General features: G+C 43.2%; 1 protein-coding gene across 1 annotated transcript in view; it reads right to left on the reverse strand.

The window, feature by feature from the left end:
* The window catches only part of LOC137886421 (EH domain-binding protein 1-like), a 25,668-nt gene extending 7,489 nt beyond the window's left edge, over nt 1-18,179 (reverse strand). Inside the window, exons 1-5 of the mRNA XM_068728862.1 lie at nt 17,764-18,179; nt 16,886-17,314; nt 4,656-4,713; nt 4,461-4,556; nt 2,218-2,271 (exon numbers count right to left, since the gene is read on the reverse strand). Of these exons, the coding sequence (XP_068584963.1) occupies nt 2,218-2,271; nt 4,461-4,556; nt 4,656-4,713; nt 16,886-16,989 (312 nt within the window). The 5' untranslated portion in view covers nt 16,990-17,314; nt 17,764-18,179. The remainder of the gene's footprint in view (nt 1-2,217; nt 2,272-4,460; nt 4,557-4,655; nt 4,714-16,885; nt 17,315-17,763) is intronic.
* Between the last annotated feature and the right edge of the window lie 1,666 nt (nt 18,180-19,845).

A 19,845-nucleotide genomic window follows, 5' to 3' on the forward strand; every position in this document is an offset into this window, starting at 1 on the left:
CCTCCCTCCCTCCCTTGTTTCCTCCCTCCTCTTTCCTCTCCATTCCTGCTGTCAGGGGGCTGCTGACGCTTTGATCTTTCTGTCATTAGTCAGGTATGCAGCGAGAGAGAGAGAGACAAACTTGTCTCTTTCTCCCCCTTTTCTTGCTCTCTTTTCTCTCCCACGCTCTGGCCAGAGGACACCGGTTGACCTGCTTGTCCTCTTGGCTTTCTATCAAAGACAAAAAGGTAGAGCCGTTTCTGCCGGCGTTCCTTTGAGCTTGACGTGTACAGAAAGTGACAGTGGCAACTCGGCCAGCTCTCCAACTCTTTCCTTCACCTACATTCCTCAAAAAAGAGAGAGAGAGAGTTGAGGAGTCCCGGAGGTCCTTAATGATCACTCGTGGTGCAAAGTTCATCAGCTTTAAGTATTCATAAACAATGGATTTGCTCATCTTAAGTCACTCTCAGAACCTCCGAAACATTACCAAAGTTTGAAGATGAATTCCTGAAGTGTTATCTCGTTGATACGACACTTAATGTTTCCTTAAAATGCCGCAAATCTGTTTCTAAGTGGTGAATGACGTTCTTCACTTCATACTACTCCAGTAGTCTCTGTGACACATGTCTCAGAGACTTTAAACATAACGTGCGACAAACGTGCTGAAGACTTTAATCCTGATCTTTAAAACCTTGACCAACAGAAGCAAAACGCGAGCGCCACACAGAGACACTTTGAGCACCTTAAGAGACGAGCGTGCGCTGAAAACAAAGATCGGGCTTTTCCTTCTTCAACCGCAGGACCAGGACCAGATCCAGAGGCGCTGTGGTAAACCCTGATCTCTGATCTTGCAGATTCACAGATTTTCGTGACACTGAGATGTGCCGTTGTGTTTTCCTCTAATGTCACTTTAAGCCCAACACGGACCGCCTTTCTTTAAAGTGTCACTTCGGTGTGGACCCTGTTTTCCCATGTTTTTATGTCTAAGTGACTAATGAGGACAATAATTCATTACATGATCCACTAAAAGCGCTCGTTTCTGCCACCGACAGGCTCAGATTGATATTTTGTGTCTGACAACATTATGGAAAGAACCCTACAGAGAAATACAATGTTTTTCTCCACCTTTTGCTTGATGTGTTCTTTTACTTTTGGTTTGTGATTGAATATCCGTAGACTCGGCTTAAATCAGCTACACATTCAGCCATGACATTCAAAATCTTTTAGATGACAATAAGCACAACGCAACACTCTGCCCGGCCGGCTCCAGAGGTTTCACAACTTGACTTCTCGTGGAGCGAGACTCAATCAGAGCACTTTTAGTGGACGTAACTGACGGTGCCAGTTTGCCCCGATAGATGCCAACAGCGCTCCCTCTCAACACTGGACCAATTTGACAAAAAACAACTTGGGGAAAATGTAGGAGTTCAGGAGACACCACTTCACTGCCACATGCAGCATTAGTCATACGTCTCTGGCTGAAATAAGAAAGGCTCATGTGTAAGTACAAACAAGTCTGTATTGCTTAGGGACACCATGTCACAGAGCGGGCTCCAGCAGACGCATTAAAAACACAGCAAACCACTTGTGAACACCAAGTTTCCAGTTTCCTGGCAACTGGTCTCTCTTTTCCTCTCCTCCCTCAATCCCTCTCTCCCTCCCTCCCATTTTCCAGAAATTGCTCAATCAACTCCTCTCTCGCGTCTCCTTCCCCGTGTTTGTGTTATTCACCGTTTCCATTCAATACTGCATGGCATGCAAGAGAAAACAGTCGTGTGACCGTTGTGGTAAAAACCAAGAAGAGAACAAATGAATACATGAATGAATACATAACTAGGGTCAGCTCTGGTGGTTAACTTACAGCTGGATGTGACACAATCACACCTGAAACACACACACACACCTCTGTTAACACTCGTCGCGGTTAAACTTGTGGCAACAGGAAGCATGTCATAGCAGAGCCTGACCACAAGGTGGCAGAACCCGCATGGGTAATGCAACGAGGTCTAACCAGAAACAAATTATGTCTTGTTTTACTTTGAAGTTGTCCTCACCAGTCATTGTAAGTGACCGTCCAGGAGCCTTTAAGCAAGGCAACCGATCACACGGTGCACGTCTCTCTCTCTCTCTCTCTCTCTCTCTCTCTCTCTCTCTCCTCTCTCTCTCTCTCTCCTCTCTCTCTCTCTCTCTCTCTCTCTCTATATATCCCCCATATGGTTGAAGAAAGACTCTACTCACATTTTCAATGACAAACGTCCACTCTTTGTCTTCAAACTCCTCTGCATGGGGGTCCTGCAAGGGCAATAAAAAAAATAAATGCTTAATAATAATAAAAAATGTATTTAATTTGTAAACACAAACGAAATCTCAAGGTGCTTCTCATAAAATAGCTTCCAGAGCGCATAATGTAGTTCTCTGTTGCTTCTATTGTGTTTTTATGTAAATGTGTCTTATCTGGATGTAATATACGTTTTTATGTACTTTCTTAAAAAGCAGATTCTTGCACAATTCCTGCCTTTTAAAAAACACAGAAAGTAGACGTCGTAGTGTATTCATCAGAAATGAAATACCTTGTTCTTAACCATTACATTGGCTCTGCTCATGCATCACTTTAGGCTTTGGTAGTATGCGGTTGCTACTGCTTTTTGCCTCTTCTAACAAGACTAAACAATTCATCAATAGTATCAATACTGAGTGTAATCGTTTGTTGCATCCTCAGTTCTACACCAAACGCCCCGTCTGACTGACTTCCTGTCCGACTGCGCCCTTGACACACCCCAGACAAAAAAAAAAAAAAAAAATCAATATTCCTGCAGTCTGGCACATCACTCAAACACACACACACACACACACACACACACACACACACACACACACACACACACACACACACACACACACACACACACACACACACACACACACACACACACACACACACACACACACACACACACACACACACACACACAGTAAGTCATGCAGCGTCCTCATCCTCCCGTTATTTCACTGCGACATAAAGTACTTCTAAAAGCCAACAGAGCCTGAAACTATCAGCCATCTCGGTGTATTCTCAGTTTACGGCGTGTTGTCGGCCGTGTTTTAGTGCGACGACCTTTTCATCCAACATATTGCCGTTTATTGACACGTCTAAGCGATAAAAAGGGTCTATTAAGCTTTGATAAGCTTAGAAAAAGGCAAAAGCGTCGCTGAGGATTGCTTCCTGAACATCGTCTCCGTTGTGATTCAGTCACGCCACTGCACTCTGAAGTTACAGATTCATATATTATATTTTTTCTTTCCTGCCGTCTACCAAGTTAAATACTACCGCAATACTGCTGAGCTCGGCTGTTTTCACCGCAGAGCTTCAGGCCGGTGCTTCTTTAAATCTCCGTTTGCTTTAGTCGACACGCTGCGGAAATACACGAGCCGTTGACGGATTTAGGACGGCATTAAGTCATATTTTCTATATTAAAAAGGGATACTCGAGCAATTTAGTATTGCGTGTTCATAAGGTTGGGAGGCTCCAGAGACGGATCACGCAGCAGAGGTTGCACTAGCCTTACTTCTACTTCCTCGTACGTCTCAAGCGCTGATAACTCTGGATTCTACCGTGGACACAATGCAACAAAACAGCAGATTTTTGTTGGACAATCCCCGTCTGGTAAACACCTACGTATTTCTAAATCCACGTTTGCTTGCCGTCGTAAACGTGCAGCATAACCACAAGAGACTAGATCATACAGCTATTTTAAAAAAAACAGGCAGAGTAGGTCTCTTTGTGACGAAGGGAACTGACTTTATTCATTATTTCTAAAACAGATGTGGGTGAACTGCGCCTTCAGTGGCTTTGCTTTGTGTCTCGTTACAAAAACAGCTTTATTACTTCCTCTGGGACAGGAAGTGGAAGTGGGCCCCAGAGTAGAGAGATAACTGTACATGCAGTGCGAGACAAGCATGGGCCTAGAAAACCAACACAGGGACAGAGCAGCGTGCTTTATAAGGAAAGCTGCTGCGACACGAAGCAGAGGCAGGTACGGTGATGCATGTGGCAGGCGGCCGGGTGGAGGCTCCGGGAGCGGTAACGAGATACGGAGCTCTGGGCGAGCCCGTCAGCACCGAGGCCCAGCATGGTGTAAGTAAGACAGATACCGTCTGTACAAGTGTGTCCCTTACGCAACACAACCGTGTTGCTATACGCACCTAAATATGGTCCGAATACCTTGAGTGCACAGATCAAAACGTGCCAACATCAACAGTCCTGGCAAGAAATTATAATCTATACAATATTGCTCTTTAATAGTCATAATAAATGCCTTTTTGTGTAGTAAAAAAAAATACACATTGTGCTGCTTTTGGGTGCTAACAATTGGTGATAGATCTCCCGATTCATGAAGACCCTCATGCTCCACAAATGACCCCATTCCAGCTTAAAACACAGAACTGCTTGCGTCAGCACTATTCACACATCTGCCTCCTACCTTAAAGAGAGTGACGGTGATCTCTATGTTCTCTGGTACGGGCCACACCACCACTCCTCTGTAGGGGTTCTTGATGCCAGGCTGCCAGCTGTGAGCCTGCAGCACAAGAGGGACAGTAAACAACAACAACAGCGTTTGCAAGGGAGACACTTTTATTTGTTTTTCTTCAAATTCCACAATCCGTCAAATACAAACCTTGGATGATTTCCGCCGACTCCTGCGTGTCCAAACCACCACCAGTTTGTCCGGTTGCCTGTGAGGAAGGAGAGGAAATAAGACAGGTGAGTGAACAAGGCGACGGTATTCATTCCTCAATCCATCTACACATCAGCATTGATCAGCTTGTATCTTAATGCCTGGAGTTTAAATCCCTGATAAGCCTTCTGCTGTTCACACACACACACACACCAACAACAACGCATACACACACACACACCTGCACAGCCACTCGTGGTATGAATAAATCATGAGACACAGCTAAACCCTGGCTTTGCCTCGGTAGACTACTGCAGCGCGCGCGCACGCACGCACGCACGCACGCACGCACACACACACACACACACACACACACACACACACACACACACACACACACACACACACACACACACACACACACACACACACACACACACACACACACACACACACACACACACACACACACACACACACACACACAGTTAGTGTGACAGGTAAGGAGGCTGAGAGTTAAGACAAACTGACCCAGTCCAAGTCAATCACACAGTACTGACAGTCAGGAGACATGGTGTGATCACACAGTCACCTCTACCAACACTTTACCGGTCTTTCATACTAAAACTGAAGCAGAATCAAAAGCTCATCCAGGCTCAAGGTGTCAGACAGGTCCGTGTTTGGCTTAGTGTAAAGCCTAAAAGTGTGTTTAGTGCAGCAGTAGTGATCCACTCTGCATCGATATCAGAGTATCCATCATCAAGCAAGTAGCACAATAAAATAATAATAAAAAACTGTTAATAGTAAATCTGAAGCTGCTCAATAAATCACAACCGCCACGGTCTCGTATTAGGGACTGTCAAATGTTCTCCTTATACACCCTATATATATTATGCAATATATACTTAAAAGTCAGACTGAGAATTCATCCAAAAACACAGCCTGTGCAGTTCACTAGCTGGCAAGTCTGGACCCGTCACTCCTGGTGTATGTACGTATATACTGTCAAAGTAAGTCCTGAAGCTGACACGTTTCATTTCTATATCAAAAGTAGCACGAAATAGAAACATTTAATCCTCATTTAATATGTACAGGGTTGAACTGGGTTGAACAACCTTATTAAGCATCGGTCGTGATGTGAAACAAGCAGTCAGGAGGACCTGACCCTCGCCTACCCTCAGGAAAAATACACCCCAAAAAAATCATAGTTTATGGGTCAAACTCTGCTTTGGCTTTTTTGGTCACAGAGTGGCAGCAGATGAAGCAAGATCATCCGTCAGGAGAGTCCAGCTTTAAGTCATTACTGAGCCTGACCTCTGAAGAAAGGGAGCCAATGGCCCTCCAGAGCTCAATTAAAATCACTTTATTCTACTCTTCTGGTAGAGACAGACCGATGCATTTTCCAGGCCGATATAAGCTTATTACAGATATATTGGTATCGGTGTTAGATTATAAGCATCTATAAGATCGATCCGTCGATGATAAACTAAAATGCATGAATGCCAAAGATGTGGTTCAGGTAGTTTAGGATCAGTGTCTCACCCCACAGCCTGACTTTACAAAGTCTTACTGCTGATCGCTTTAATTACAGGCGAGAACGCCACATGTCGGTGAGCAAGGCATTGTGACGACTCACAAAAACACAAACAACTGATGTTAAGTCACCTGAAAGCATCACAAATGGATGGAAGTCAACATGTATAGTAGTGGTTGACTAGACCCTTCATTCTGACTGACAGGGTTGCAAAAAAAAAAAAGATGACATAATCTATTATTACTCTTAATTAAAAATACTTTCATATAATAAGACAAAGTCCATCAACAATCTTATTGTGCAAACACTCCAGCAGCGTGAAGCACATCAAGTACAACACTGGCTTTATGTCAAAGACTCTTACAGAACAACGGCAAAGGAAAGAATGAGGAAAAGAACGACAGAAGACACAAGAGAGGGAAGAAAGAAGAAAGAGAAAAGGAGGGAGAGAGGCGGAGTGAGAGGGAAAAGAGAGGGAGCGAGGCCTCGCATAGAGAGGCTATTGTCCAACAACACAGACCGTATCAGAGACACACCAAATATCACCCCCGTATTTACCCCCCCCCCCTTTTGTATGGTACTCTCTGTGCTATGAGGACAATTTAAAGCATGAATATAGTCCTAACAATCCTGACGACTGTACCGGATCAATGCTGCTGCACTGTATGTGGGAGTGCCAAAGAAATCCAGATGTTGTGGTCTCACATATCAGCTGCTTTCAGACTTCGCTCTCTGGGTGAAGCTCTGTATATTAGGTTCCTATCGTGATCACAAGGCGGTGCCCTTGATCGATGTGTACCTAGTTCAGCAGAGCGACTACACCCGCGATGTGCTCACTTACACCTGCGATTAGTTTGCATGTCAAGGGAGAAGTCACAGCAATTCAGGATCATTTTTGGACATTTTTATTCAATTCCTCGCTAAGATCCGGCTCAAATGAATGAGTGAAATAGAGAAATACGGTTTTGACATTGTGGATTGAGTATTTAACTCAGAGAGTGAAAGTGGGTCAGTAAAGCTCAGCAGGAGCTGAGATGATCGACGTACAAACACAGATGAATCCTCCTACATTTACATTTTAAAGCCTTTAGCTGCAGCTCTCATCCAGAGAAACCTGCAACTAGTGAGCATGTAGGCGTTCAATGTTTTCCTTTAGGACACTTTAGAATCACCCTCCAGTCACTGAAGAGCACATGTCTCGTGTTCATATTACACACATTTTGAATTGGCAATTTTGTTGTTTTTTTTTAAATGCTGCATATTCCTTTGAATTTGAGAAACCTGGAGCATTCGGCTAAGATCAAGTGAAGCAGGATAGCTGCCGACTGCAGAGCTGCAGCGGTTCAAAACGAAGAAAATCTCTTCCGTCAGATGGAAATCAGGGAGGCTGAAAGGTGTTGGTACGTCTAACTATTTCATCAGAGCTCAGGGGAACAGATGGGGGGATTGTTTTTATAGGATAATATGTAATTAAAACAGATGTAAAAACAAAGCTTGCTCATCAAAGACAGTTTAGCAGCTTGAATGTGCTCGTGGTTATCACTCGAGGCTCTGTGTGTGGATCTGATCTGCATGGTTGGAAGTCGAGGGCGCGACAGGATGTCGCTCTATCTTTCCTGTAGGCGGCAGGAAGGGACCACTTCACATTTGACCGGTCAGACCAGCATTGAAACACTCCAACAAACGGATTATAATTAAAGCAATATTCAATTAAATCAACTGCTTTTTGAGCACCGCTTTGAAAAAAAAGGTGCAAGATACAGGATTTGGGAGCATTTCAATTGCCTCTCAACGGCTCTCAACATGGCGACGCCTGAGGCGGCGGCTCGCAGCTAGCTGTGCTAACAGCGCTAACAGTTCAAACTGCGGCAAACGTGCCGACTCTGAATGTCGTACAACTTTCCGTGTTGTGCTACATTTCTGCAGAAAGTGACGCCAAAACCTCTAGATCGCCCCCTGGTGGCCGGCTGTTAGTTGGAGTTTTCTATGTAAATACCAAAAATCACAGATTAAACTCAGCTGATCTTTGACTTGGATAGCCTGTAGTTCCCGTATGCATTGATAGAGACGTCTTCTTCTTTTCTGGTATGTGCAGAGTAAACTTAGGCAAAAATGTTTGACATAAATCAGTGTGGTATAGAGCTGTCTAAAGGTCTATAAACAGTAAAATAATAACACTTAAAAGATCTGCATTTGTAGAAATATTGACCGGGACGAAATGGAAGAAAAAGACAACTACAGACATTTAAACCTCACCATGCTTTCAAATACCAAACCCAGCAGCCTCATGAAAAGCTCAGCTTTTAGCTTTTAATTCATTTTACTGACCTACTTGTCAAAACGTCTGAGTCAGCAAAGACAGCAACAAGGGGACGGTTGAAAGTGGGAAGTGAGAAAAAAGGAAAAAGAGGAAAGAGAGATGACTGCTGCTCTCACTTTGCTACGCTAGCAGTCAGACTGTGGCCTTTACCATCAAGACAGATGATCCACTAGGTGGATAGATCCGTCCATCTATTGTTCTGTCTCACATTATTCAACATGTCATTGAAGCAGAAGCTGCGTCTTTGGTGGTATTTTGTTACAACGAGGACTGTACTGAAGCGGTTTGAGAAGTTTCATTTCAGTCATTAAAAACATCGTAAAAAAACAACAACATTAGACAACCCTGCAATGTCCCATGGTGTGTGTGTGTGTGTGTGTGTGTGTGTGTGTGTGTGTGTGTGTGTGTGTGTGTGTGTGTGTGTGTGTGTGTGTGTGAGACTGAGTTCTTCTCGTCTACACTGACAGTCCCTTGACCTCCAGTTCTAGAACAGTCAGTCAGTCATGAGGCAACCAGGAGGTCAATGACACAGAGGTAACGTTGAAGTCCAGACACACGTGTCAGGAGTGACAGAAACATCCTTTTACTGAGCTTTAAATAGGGAATTTTGTGTTGCTTATATTATATCTTCCTGCATCCAAACATTTCATAAAAAGGTCAGTCAGACTGGCACCAAACATAACTTGTATTAGATCAAAGTCTGATCATTATTTATCCAAATATGACCATTCTTCTTCATGCTTCATGGGCTAATTTAACAGACTTTATTGCCCCGTTGGATTCCGCTGTGTCCCATCACTCTTCTGATGAAGAATGGTATGCATCCTTTCTCATCTTGTTGCTTTAGTTTACTGGCTCATCTCCAAAGCGCTTTCATTCCTTCCTTATCACTAGACTTCTGCAGAAGTGGGGGAGTCCACATTAACTGTGTGTCTGGAAAAAAAACCCCAATGGAGGATCTGAGAGGAGAAACTCAAAGCATCGTTTATCTCTCCACTGTTTACCTCTCATGAGAGGCTTCCATCCCTAAACATGCGATTTGACTCACAGATCACTGATCTGATCGGCACAAAAGAAACAAGGGAGCAAATATAAGTTTTAGATATTCCCCCGATGATGCAGATACCAAGTACCGAACGTTGAGGATCCATATTGGCAGAAACAGATTCTCTTTTCAGTTGTTTTGTTGTAGCAGCTGGTCTAGAAGGCTCCAGACTCTCTTTTTCGCCACTGTCCCAAAAACCATTTCAACCGCTGTCAAGTCAGCGTAAACCACCACAAGTTCTAAAAGTTATTCTTTTATTATTATTATCAGCTGCTTATAGGTAGTGTTAGGAAGTAAAGCATCTTTAATATCTATTTTATGTTTCTGTGAGTCAAGTTTCTCATCAAAACTACATTTTACAAGATTACATGTCAACACATCATGATAATTATTATAACGTTATAATTTTCTTTCGCCCCGATACTCATTTTCACTGAGCAGAGCCTGAACGCATCATGATGTAGCTGAATGGATCCTCTGTACGTTAGCCATTAGCGGTGCTGCTAACGTTACCAGCTCTCCTCTTATCAATATCAACATGTGGATTTATTGATCACGATGGAGCATTATCGATTAGCGACTAGAAAAAGCATGAACGCCGATCTCCTGATCGCATATTTGACCTGAACATCAGCCTGTAACGGTCGTGAGTCAAACATTATTTCACACTGTGACGGTTAACGTTAAACCGTGTAATTAATCTAAGATAAATGCAGATGGATCATGGGTTTGGGAGTAAAGAAGGGAATGACAGGAAGCTTCCTTTCAGCGGGTAAATAAGATAATAAAAATCTCCCCTCCCTTAACAACAGCAGCAACAACAGCAGCTCTCCCTATACCAGCTTGCTAACAGCCCAAAGGGAGATACTGACACAGTGGGAACCACAACCAACAGCAGAGAAACAAGGAGCTCTTAAGGCACCGACATGAGCAGTCAGGCGATGTCGATTACTGCCTGACAGACAAAACAGATTCATAAACGCATGAGCTTGTTTTTTTTGTTTCTCTCAATTTATCATCGAGCCGCCAGCAGCAGCAGCGTCATCCGACCTCATCGTCAGCGGGTGGGAGCGTCTACAGAAGGAAGTGTGATGAAGGATTATACTACCGTTCTACCTAAAAGGTACATCACCACCACTCTAGACTACAGCGTGATCAATCAGGAGCTACTAAGATGCTTCCATTAGTCCAGAGAGTCGCTGCAATAGAGACAGAGGATTTAAATGGCCTGCAGAGACGACATCTTTGCTTCACAGCATGAGAGAGGAGGGGAGGAAACCGCTTTTTTTACTACCAGAGAAGGTAGTAAAAAAGTCATAAATTACACATGAACCAAGTTAAATTTTTTTCCAAAATATAACACCACAACTGTGGTGGTGTTTGCTTTGCCATCCTGACACACGTGCAGTTCACATTTATCGGCCTGCAGACGCTGCAGCATCGCTCTGCAGGCCGATAAGTGATGAGCAGGGTTCGTGTTTCTGGTGTGTCTGTTTCTACCACATTTAACACCCCATTGACTGCTTCACAACCCTGCAATGTCCCATGGTGTGTGTGTGTGTGTGTGTGTGTGTGTGTGTGTGTGTGTGTGTGTGTGTGTGTGTGTGTGTGTGTGTGTGTGTGAGGGAGGGGGGTATGTAAATGCCCATTCGTGTCCATAATTGCAGCGCAGAACAACTACACTTGGGCGGATTCTGCTGCAAAGCAGTTAAAGTGACATTATTGGAAAGAGAGAGAAAGAGGTGAGGAGGAGGGAGGAGAGAGATCAAGTAATAAAGGAAGAGGAGGAGGGGAGATAAGACTGGTACAGGGAAAGATGGAGATGAGGAGCAGCGAGAATTAAATTAGCCGCATGTGCTATAATTAAGGAAGTTATAAGCAAGCGCACAAATTACAACAAGTCAAGTACTAACTGAAAAAAAAACCTGTGCGTTGGCCCCAGTTTTGGCATATTAATGGCATCAGTTTAGTTAAAACATGTCCAAATCATAGACTCACGAGCAAACATAAAAAGACAAATCAGTGACTGAAGCCTTAAAACCCAAATTGTGTTGTTTCATCCACAACAGAACAACTGCTCCACGCTATAAGCTGGCAGTAGAAACCATCTCCTGGTGCCAGAAACGTACACTCAGGAATGTGTGGAGGCCTTTTTAAAAACGCGAGAAGAATGACGAGCCACGTCACACCGAGCTGGCAGGAAGACGGTTCTCTGGCAGAGACGTGATGGACGCCTGCCATGAGGCACACGTGTTCAACAGAAAGTCAACAGAAAGTCAACATGTCACAACCGGTGACTTCCACTGAAACACTCAGACATTACTCAACTGTCTCTTGAGCTTTTTACTTTTAAAAAGACACTTATATTCAGTGACAAACGAGTGAGCTAGTTGAGATTATGTGACGGGGATCACGCTGGTTAATGTCAACATTATAATAGAGTCGGGCAAACTGGAGCAATATATGATCTATAATTTACTATAATAATAATTTAATGGTTTACCGCCGAAGAATGAGAGCTAATCGGCCGCCGGCTCAATATTTTAAACTCATCACCGGACACTAAAACATAATTAACTTTTAGTACCTAATAATTAAGACGGCTCATAAATCGTCTCTCGCTTTTTCGGGAGACGGATATATTTTGTATTTGGAGCCCAGCAGAGCGGGTAAATTCACATTGTGTGTGTGTGTGTGTGTGTGTGTGTGTGTGTGTGTGTGTGTGTGTGTGTGTGTGTGTGTGTGTGTGTGTGTGTGTGCCTGCAGGGTTTTCTGCAGAGCCCTTGATTGATATGAAGACATCCACCATCCTTGTCTTGTCATGTAGCATTGAGTGAGTCTTGATTAGCCGCTCTCTCCTACAGCCCGATAGAGTTACCATGTAATCAATAGCGTCTCTGTCTCTCTTTCCAGCGTATTGCTCTCGTATCCTCGCCGCACGTGTCGACCCGTCTGTCGGCGGCAGCGACACTTTTTGGCTTTTGACACCGTTTTTATTTTTTTACCAGACAACGCATTCTTGCTCAAAAGCAGCAGTCTCGAGGAGGAGGGGGAGATACTAAAAGCATTCATGCTTAAGTTCACACCGAGTTCTCTTTCGCTGTGGGGGTCGCACCCTTTGTGACAGTAGTGCTGCTATCAAATCGGAGGGGTTTGAACCAACAACTCTCTCTGGTTACAAGCTGATATTTCTAGTCATCGTGATGCAGCCCAGTCTAAATCATAAAGGAAAAGGTTTCACACAGGATGCTTTCTGAGGGTATGATCTAACGATCTGCGGGGTTTGGAACCAGCGCTCGCCGGTTGTAAACTTGACTAATGAACTTTGCTCCGGACTTTTGAGTCTGAGTTTTGACATTCATTGGCCACAAGAAGAAGAGTGAACTGTACGCTGCATTCAGTCCCAGTTAATAATCTGATCCCAAAAAAAAACAAAAACACATTCAAGAGCTGAGGAAAAAAAGCACCGACTTGACAAAACAGAATTGGACGCTTGACGTCGACGAGCTGCGTTATCAGAAAACAAACAAACCTGCGAGACAAACAAGAACAACAACAAATGTGTGGAGCTCTTGCCTTTATGTGCGAGCAGCACGCACGCACACACACACACACACACACACACACACACACACGTTTCCACACAACAATACACGGGAAGGACGACGCTAAAAGACAGACATGGTTCTGCTTATAAAAGATGAGAGAGAGCATTTTGTAGGCAGCAGGAGTTCGATATTAAACCATCGGAGCAGGCAGAGTGTGCTCCATCACACCGGTCTACATGTGGAATATTTGTTTACGCCTTAATTAAAAATGATATTAGTTTCTTTCTTTCGGAGCCCGGATAGACGTACGCGTGGAAAAATAATATTTGTTTTTTCAGCCTGTGATGATGATGATGAAACAGACTTAATGTACATGAAGACAAGCGGGATATTTGCTCAGCTATCTCTTTGTGTGGCCATCAGATGAGATGAACAAAGAGATGAGCTCTCCAAACTCAAACCAATGACCGTTTAAAGCAAAGCCTGTAACAGCAGAAGAGCATTAATACTCCGATACAATGGATTCATATTAGAACTTGTCTTTTCAATCATCTATTGAACTTTCCTGTTCATCATCCTCTCAATGACTGATTGTTAAATGTCTGATTCTACACCGATAGCTCCATTAATGGAGTCAGTCAATCAGAGATGAAAAGAACTACAGATTAGAAAATATCAGAGAAATAAGTGATGCAAGCATGTGCATCTAAATGAGGCGTATAACAACAGAAAGTCAATGAAACATGGATTGTTCAATCGCAAAAACAGTGGAATACGGAACAGAAACACGCTTGTGTGTAATGGTGAGATGGTGGATGTAATGGGATCAACAGATTTGGTGCATTTCAGCCATGAGAACATCTCTAAACATCACTGAGTTTATCCATTTCCATTGAGGTCATAACTATACATTTTAAAGAATGCTCCTCGTGTGCCACGGAGGTTGGATTTCTCCCGCTGACCTGACTGATCATAAGTATCTGCTACTGATGGAAGGCAACAGATAAACACGGTTTGATGGATCAGGTTTCAAAAAGGAGGCAGTGCTGCAACACCGTTAATGGTGCTTCATTTCACTGGCAACACACAAACACACTGAGACTCATTAATGTTTCAGTGGTCGGTCTGAATTGATTCTGGAGTCTGGAAATTGGGTGTGCGAGAGGAATGCTAACTACAGCAGCTAGCGCTAACAGATAAAGACCAAAAATGACTTTACAAACACACGTGTGTATATATAGGATAGGACACCCCGCAATCCTCGGCTCCTAGTCTGTCACCACTTTCCTCCCATCTCAAGGATGAAAATAACAAAAGATCTTAAGCTTGTCGAGAGAGAAGACGTGGGGGAAAAACAAGCCGATTGATTTGCTTGTTAGCCAGAAGACTCTCTCACAGACGGCCTCTTTTAGCCACTGATAAGGGCCGACGAGTGCAAACGCCAACAGCAATAATCGCAAGAAGCTTTGAGCAACAGCCAGCGACAGGAGCTCAACAAGGATCCAGGGCCCTTACATTTCCATTATCTTCCATCTAAAAAGGGTGATATTCTCAGATGCTTCTACCTGCTGCATTGTGCACAAATAACCTAATCACTTATTCTGCGTCATGTAACCTGGCGGGTCAATGCTCTACAACTCGTCTTTACTACTTTAAGATGTTTAAAAAGTTCTGTCTAGAGAAAGACAGAGAGAGGCAACACTCCCAGAGACAATGGAGGAAGATTCAAGCACCAAGACGGATATTGTGGAATGGATTATTAAGAGGAGTCAAGCGACGTATCACACCTAACCTCAGGGAGAGACTTTCTGAAAAAGTGCACCTTTAATCCCATATTCAAGCAATTCAAGCCTCTCTCTTCCCTCTATGATGGCCAACTTTTCACTCCACCTTCTAGTGTGGCCGTTTGCTTTCAGACGTGGTTGTACAGCCTGTCGTGTGAAAAATGCAAAACAGACCCTTGAACTTCTTACCTATTGATTGTTTGAAGTGCCCTAAATGATCTAGACTTTAGAGATTATTCTACTGAGCCTTTTAAGTGTCAGCCAAGTGTGCAAAATTTCACACAGTGTACATGCAAAGCACCCACATCCTTATGTACGGCTGTAAAGTAAAAATCAGGTCTGAAGGCTTCAGGGTTTGAGATCCATTTGAGCTCTGGGGACTGTTTCCAGTCTGCGTAGATGGAAAGTTTCCACTGAAACAATAACATGCCGTACTGATGAAGTCCGAGGAAGGCAAGAAAAGCGTGCGCCAGAACACGCGCTACGAGCCAGACGCGCACACGTGCACACCAACGAAGAAGAAGAAGAAGAGCAGAGGCCCTCAGGCTGCACTATCAGCTGAAGGTAGACACTTCTTGTATCAGTTTTATGCAGTAAAGCTGACATTTAAGAAGAGTGGTAGCCTCACACGCTGTCTAGTGGCAACTGAAAAGAGCAGACTTTTTACATGAAGAAGAAAAACTGAGCCCTAATCAATCCATCTTCAAGGGCTGCTCAATTTAGATGGTATGTCTTTAATTTAAGCGCTAAATTATGAAACAACAAATACATATTTCTTCCTTTAATCGACATGAAAGAGATCAGCTCAGATTGTAAAAACAAAGCGTATTGCTGATGGTATGCTAAGCCCACCCACCCCCTTTTTTTGCTCTGATGTACATTTTTCTCATTCCATTCTCCGACACGTTAACATCTGTCCCAGGTCTTAGTCCCGCCTACGGCAAGAAGCTGGAGAATCCATGTCTGCAGGCTACGTCTTCTCTTTACAAGTCTCTGCTTTTCACTCGTTACAGGACACACACACACACAAACACACACATACCTGCAGGCTCCGCTGTGGCAAACATCCACATATCATTCATTCTTCACAACAGCAGTGTCTCTGAGTTGTACTTTTATACAATGATCTACACAGTCCGTGTAGATTGTAGATGATGTGAGTGAGCCGACATCTGCTGTCATTGTATCTAACTTTAACAAGGTTCTTCATATACGTAACCTCTCAAAGTGCACTATACATTGATGTATATTATATTTAAAATGCATGCCTCCAGACCCCCTTAAAAAAAGGTCCAGGTAGGTCTCACAAAATCCTTTCGGAAACACCGACATTTATGATTCTTGGCTTTTGCAATACTTGTTTTTCGTTATGCACCAAAATACTGAGGAAAATTACTTTAGTGATATCCTACATGGCAATAAACCAGCTCTTCTTCTTCTTCTTTTGCAAATAGAAAAGACACAACATGTGTGGAGGAAATAGTCAGCACGCTATGAGTGACTATGCTAACTACACATTATCTGTTTGCTGATATAATAGCGCCAAGAATAACAGTTCTCTCATAGCTTCTCTACTTGCAGTGGGATCAGAAGTCAAGATCAGATTCCCAACAGCATCCCTGGAGCTGGTAGGTGTTTAGTGGTTTGCTCAAGGACATATTTCAGGAGAGCGGGGGCAGCTTTAAACCCAACCCTTTTCGGGTTAGAAGGAAAGGGAAATCTTTCTTCCTGCAACCCTCTTTTTCGTGACTCAAAATTCTACATCAGCGTACAAGAAGAGAGAGAAAAAACATAGCAATTTTACAAGGAAGCCGGGCCCCTCCCAGCATGCAGACATGCCTGAATGTGTGTGTGTGTGTGTCCTAGCTCAGCATTCCAGCACACACACACACACACACACACACACACACACACACACACACACACACACACACACACACACACACACAGTGTTTCATGGAAGCTTTAAATGACACCTCTGTGGCCGACAAAAACTCACCATTTCTTCGTGCATTCCACCATCAGTTCCTGATAGGAAGCCACGAACTGGAACTTGGACGCATGCTTCCCAACACGTTGCAGTCTCTTCCACACAGAGGCCATGTTTCTTCCTTCTTTTTTTGGGGGGGGGGGGGCTTCCTTTACACGAATTCACGCTATAGTAGTGTTTATAGGAATCAGAGCATATCCAACACGTGCTGACACATAACTGGTGAATAAATAAGAAATGCACATTCAGTCAGTGGCTGCTGCAGATAAATCCGAATGTAAAGGACACGGAATCTCTGCAGCAGTGGAGGTTTTTTGGAGATTTGACGGCGCTCATGATGTTGTAAAGAAATGTTACTCCATATTTTATATTATTGAAAGGCACGATGAGTTAATCCACTCGGTCTTAATACAATATTTCCATCTGGTGAAGACCCTCCTGCAGAAAACAAGAAGAAAAAAAGCCACAGTCAGTAAGAGAAACAGCAGGAACGTAAATGTTCCGGAATTCCAAAATAAATTATCCTGCCAGCACGGCGTGCCGGGGTGGCAGTGGATATTTCCCGGCGTGTTTAAAAAAGCTAACTTGTGATGTTTTATAATAATAATACAAAATATGAATGTGTGCATTGAAACATTGTCAGCTAAGCTATGACATTACATTCAAAATATAAGTCACCACCTCGGTCTACAATAAACCTGCAACCGAGAGACTCACCACCCAAGACTCGAATAAAATAAATTGTAAACATGTTATAATTTGGTTGGAATGTCTCTGAATCCAGAAAATAGACGGCGCCGCTGCGCTCCGCTATAACCAGAGTGATTCAGCTAGCTATGCTAACGCATTTTAACGTGTTTAAACTAGATTAAATGTGTGACACTCACCTCACTGGGATATCCAAAAAAACACCATCCGTTAAGTGGCCTCATAGGCGAACTGTCTACGACAAAAAAAGTGTTTACTATATGCTAATTATCGCTAATTCTCTGCAGCGGTACCAGACACCAGCCATTACAGCTAGCTTAGTTTAGCCTGCTAGCGGACGACGGCGGTGTTGCCATCACAACAACACCGCACGAGCGGAAACCGTTGCTCGCCAATTGACACATTTTTTTGCTCCACAGGTAATTAAAGCACTAGCTCCGGGACTCAGGACTGAGTCATAATCGTTGTATGTATTTACATATATTATATATATTTGAGCTTGCCCCCCCTCCAAAAAAAACAAACAAAGTTAACAAAAAGGCAGGTATTCCCACAGCAAAGTAGTCCCAACTGTTAACTGGTAGTGTGTCCGCTCTGTTCCTCTGGATAGCATAAAGTTAGCAAACATTAACAAATAATTTCCGTTTGGAAATTTCAAAATAAAATCGTTACGTAGCACCTAATAGCAACGTGGAGTAACATATATGTGATATTTTATAATAAATATAAAGTTGATCTAATGACAGCTGTTTGCATTTAAAACGATATATTTGAAACACAAGCGTGAGCCCTTACTCTTTCGGTACATTTGTTTTATTTTGAAGGCTAATCCATATATTTTCGGTCTTGTTCTATGTGTACACGTCTAACTTGAGGCAGCTTCGCCTCTCCATCATTTCGCCTGCCGTCTGGATGATTGACGGCTGAAGAAACGCCCCCCTGGTCATCAGCCATTGGTGGGATTCTTGTGCCCATTTTACAGATTGTTTACCGATTCATGAGGCACTTCTGGGCTGTTTCTATCACACGCTGGTCAAATCCAAAACCCTTCAAAGACATTTAATCCCTCACTGTGAGAGTAGATATAAAAAATAATCACTGGCTCTGTTTTTTTCTTTTTTTTTCTTGGATTAATTGCTGCTGTCCTAAAGACGTAATAATAAATATCTGACATGTATCATGAGATATTCTTACAAAATAAATACAAGCTTTTGGGAGGAAAACATCACATTAAAGCTCAGCCCATCAATTTAGTGCTAATGAGGATGAGACCTCCACTTCCTGGTCCTGTCACATTAATAAGTGAGTGTTAACCTTGTCTTTTTCACATGTTGAGAGGAAATAAAACACCCAACCATCCATCGGGAATCAATACACCCTCCTCCCCACACACACACACACTTCCCTGTAACCACATGGCTTGTAAATGCAGTGGAAGCAGCACTGAAGGAAAGACAATATGAGGCAGATTAATTAAAAAAGATATGGATGTAATAACAGGAAATTGATTTTATATCTGTTTACATCTCAGGGTTCTAAGCTGCTAGAGAGATGGAGAATTTGTTATTTGTGTTTGTTTGTTTGAAGGGGCTGGATGGAGAGAGATCCAACAGAATATACAATAACACAGAACCAGAGTTTCTATGAGCACTTTTGATCGTTCACCCAGAGGAAAGTATATCTGCTTTTTCAGTGAACCCACGATGCTCAATAAAAAATGATAAAATCTGGAGCTGAAAAAAAGCAAAATGTGCTTTGTGCTTTTTAATTTGGCCTAAGAAATCATGGAAAAGGTATTTGATGTCAAATAACTTCTACTTTGACAACAAAAATGTTGCTTTTCATGAAACAATAGGATTTCCAAATGACATTTGTTGACCAAAAACAAATATTTCTGATCATAATATCCACAATCTTTAAAAAATGACAAATATTTGCACCCCTAAAACAAAGACGACAAAGATAAATGATATATTGGGTGTTTTTGGGATCAAACTGTTTGTTAACTGAGAACATTTCGGTTTTTTTTGGGAGGGGGGGGTCAGAGCCGATTTGACAGCGGGGGGGGGGGGGGGGGGGGGGGGGGGGGGGGGTTACATTTTACTCTCACAGATTACAGGGAGCCTCCCTCTCTCTCTCCAATGCGTCAAGGAATGCTTGATGTGACAAATGACCCGGTGCTAAGTGACGCTTTGTCTGTCCGCCCACATGGTCGGCAGAGGCCTCTTTTCATACATAACGGGGGGGGGGGGGGGGGGGGG

The sequence above is a fragment of the Cebidichthys violaceus genome, unplaced genomic scaffold (genome assembly GCF_023349555.1).
Source record: "Cebidichthys violaceus isolate CVI_PGR_0920_01 unplaced genomic scaffold, fCebVio1.0.p SCAF_437, whole genome shotgun sequence".
NCBI lineage: Eukaryota > Metazoa > Chordata > Actinopteri > Perciformes > Stichaeidae > Cebidichthys > Cebidichthys violaceus.